This window comes from Myotis brandtii, unplaced genomic scaffold (assembly GCF_000412655.1).
Source record: "Myotis brandtii unplaced genomic scaffold, ASM41265v1 scaffold2, whole genome shotgun sequence".
Lineage (NCBI taxonomy): Eukaryota > Metazoa > Chordata > Mammalia > Chiroptera > Vespertilionidae > Myotis > Myotis brandtii.
In genome coordinates, this window is record NW_005357451.1 from 1,212,936 (window position 1) to 1,215,977 (window position 3,042).

Here is a 3,042-nt window from a genome sequence, read left to right on the forward strand (position 1 = left end):
CAGGGCCCAGAGGTCAGCTGGGACCTGCCCTTCCACACCAGATGCTCGTGCTTCGATTGCCAGCCAGGCCTAGGGACTGCACCCGTGCACGAATTTAATGCACCGGACCTCTAGTTTATTATAAGAATTAATAGCATTTAATAGTGAGAATTAGCAATCAACAATTTTTAATCCAGATAAGGAAAAAATCAATGATTCTTAAAAAATTTTTAAACGCCTCAAGTTCCTAGGTAACAAAAAAGAAAGGCAACTATATAGAACTCAAGTATGGTACAACAACTACTCTAAAATGGATGTTGTTCTCAATTTTAGGATAGACTGGAGAGAATAACTGAATAGTCTATTGGCTTCTTCCAATATCTATTCATAGCAATTACAGACTAGTTATTTGCAGTCATGCAGTTTTCAGGATGGGAGTCAACATATCTTTACTGTGCTGAGAATAATTACCCAGGTGCAACTAGAATAAGAGAATTTTTGGTTAGGCAGCACTTAAAAGATTATCTAGTTTACCCTCCCTGTATTCAAAAACAAGGAAACTGAGGCTCAGAGAAATTAAGTACCTAGCCCTCGCAATTCACACAGACAGTTAATAGCTAAGGAAGGTCTAGAACCAAGTTTTCCCAATTATTTCTACTAATATGAGTTAACGCTGAGAGTCAGAACCATTGATTCTCCTTCTGGGATAAGATGGGCCTTTGGAAATTTAACAGCTGTGTGATCTTGAGCAAACTGCAACCTTTCCAAAGCCCCTTCCCTCTTCCTTTAAGTGTAGAAAATACATACTCTAATAAGGCTGTTGTAAGGATTTCATACAGCTTAGCACCTCAATTAGCAAATAATAAGCACTGGAAAACAGGTAGCTATTATTACTCCTGACCTGGAAACATGGCTGCTCCTACTGTTTGAGAAGACAAGAAATTGAATTCAATAACACAATGGACAAGGTCTCATCCACCAGAGCTTCTCCAGCCTAACACATTCTGCAGACAGGAGAAAACCCCACCCAACAATCTATTTCACCCCATCTAAAACCCATCCTTTACACTGTTAAGAAAAACAAAATACCAACTGCTGCCAAATGTCTCCTGCCATGTGTTGTACATATAATTTGTTAACTAGAAATTGCAGAGGGGTTTCTGGCTCCACCCAAAACATGGAAAATAAAATGGTGGGACAACAAGGGGAAGATAAGATCATACATCTGAACTGGAACTCGCAGAAGCTTGTTCTCAGTTCATTTAGTTGTGGGCAGGTAGGTGGGTTGAGAAAACAAAATTATTTCTTTCTGCATCATAAAGCAGAAATAATGGCTACCTCAAAAAACACAATTACCTACACTTCTCAACACAATAGAAAAGAATCCGTTTCCTAGCCCTGGTAAATTAAAACGCACACGGGTAACAACTGAGCATCTTTTTCGAAAAACTGAGGTTTCAGCTGTATCCAAGCTGCACTGAACCCTAGGATTATGAAAAATTCCTATGAAATGGCGAGACAAAATGATGGGAAATATCACCTTGAAATCAACAAGGAATCATGTCATGCCAAAGGTGTCTCCATTGATAAAATCCCGACTCTCCATTCTTATGACACTGCAAACCCACCTTCAAGGAAATTACAGGAATCACCCACAGCAACCAACCTCAGCATTCGGCATCGACCGGATCGACCCTTACTCAAATGTCGCTAAGCACCAGGGGTCCCAAGCCCCTCCCTGGAGCTGCAAGTCCCGCGCTGTATCCCGACTACCTCACTTCCTTTCCGTCCTCCCTCCCATGCTCAACACCTGGCATTTCTCGCCAACCCTCGCCACTGAGAGAGTTGGTAGGAACAGACTTCCTATACTTTGTCAGGGAAGTAGCAGAGCCACAACATACCCGTCCCTATTACGATCACATCAAACTCCGAAGGGAGATCATCCGCCATCTTGACAGGAAACAAGTCATGTGACTATTGCTTGTGAAAATGAGATCAAGTTAGGCATTGCCTTGGTAGAAAGAGGAAGAGAAAACAGTGCATTCTGGGTATTGTAGTTCTTGAGTGGCGGATCCGAGTAGCTAAGCATTCTATTTGAAATGTTTGCGCGAATGTTAAAAGCTCAATTCATTTTCCAGGCCGAGTGCAATAGCGTGTTTAGCCTGGGAAGTTTGGAACAGAAAAGAGATGTCTATTTTACTACGATGGCTAGGATGAATGTGGGGAAACCTGTGTACTCCTTGACAATGATGAATCAAGAATTGTTAGGAGATACTGAGGACAGAGAGAAATTGAAAAGGGATTGCTTTGTGAACAAAGGACATTTTCATTCCAGCCTGTACTTTCGTTTTGACCCCCGAAGCATGATTTTTCACACCAATACTTTCAAACTATATGCTGTATCTTTTTCGCCTCTATGTCTTTTCAATGAAAGCCCACGAAAAACCTCTGGCTCTAGTTTCGCCAGAATGGAACCCTCATCGCGTCTTTACTTGTTCTAGTTAGTCCAAACAGCCACCCTGACAATATATATTTGCAAAATTAGCCTTGCGTAACAGGGGGGGAAGAAAGATGAAAGCATATTAGTCGCTTGATAAGCGTTTATTGCACAAATGATCAAGGTAAAATAGCCTTTACAGTAAAGTGATTAAAGTAAATGTATTTGATGATGGGGTTTGAGTAGTCTATGCCAAGCAGCTAATATAGCTCTCAAGTATTTTCAAGGTCAGCTTCCTCCCAACCTAGCCCCACCAAACCAAAGAAGAGGGTATTCATGGGAGTAAAGAAAGGTACATTTTTTATCTGCCTTATAAATATAAAATTGTAGTTACATTACAAGAGTTCCAAAATAATTCAGAGAAAGTGCAGTAGTGGACTGTTCCTTACATCACCTGTCCTGGAGTTGTTTGTGGCTCCCCAGTCACCCTGTTGTTCCTTCAGCATGGAATGATATTCATATCCTCTAGCTAACATTGATCCCCAAGATTTAGCTTGGCTTTTACCATCTCCTCCTTTCACCTCCTCCCTATATTGGATTAAATTTTCCTGTATAGTGTTACCACT

The 3,042-nt window shown here is 41.1% G+C and overlaps 1 protein-coding gene across 2 annotated transcripts in view; it reads right to left on the reverse strand.

Annotated features, from left to right (window-relative positions):
• Positions 1–1,952, reverse strand: part of CHM (choroideremia (Rab escort protein 1)) — a 239,710-nt gene extending 237,758 nt beyond the window's left edge. The window contains exon 1 of one of the 2 annotated variants that reach the window (XM_005865260.2): positions 1,881–1,952. In XM_005865260.2, the coding sequence (XP_005865322.1) occupies positions 1,881–1,929 (49 nt within the window). In that variant the 5' untranslated portion in view covers positions 1,930–1,952. Of the gene's footprint in view, positions 1–1,607; positions 1,732–1,880 lie in introns of those variants that run through there. The other variant, XM_005865259.2, reaches the window with a different exon arrangement.
• Positions 1,953–3,042: the final 1,090 nt, after the last annotated feature.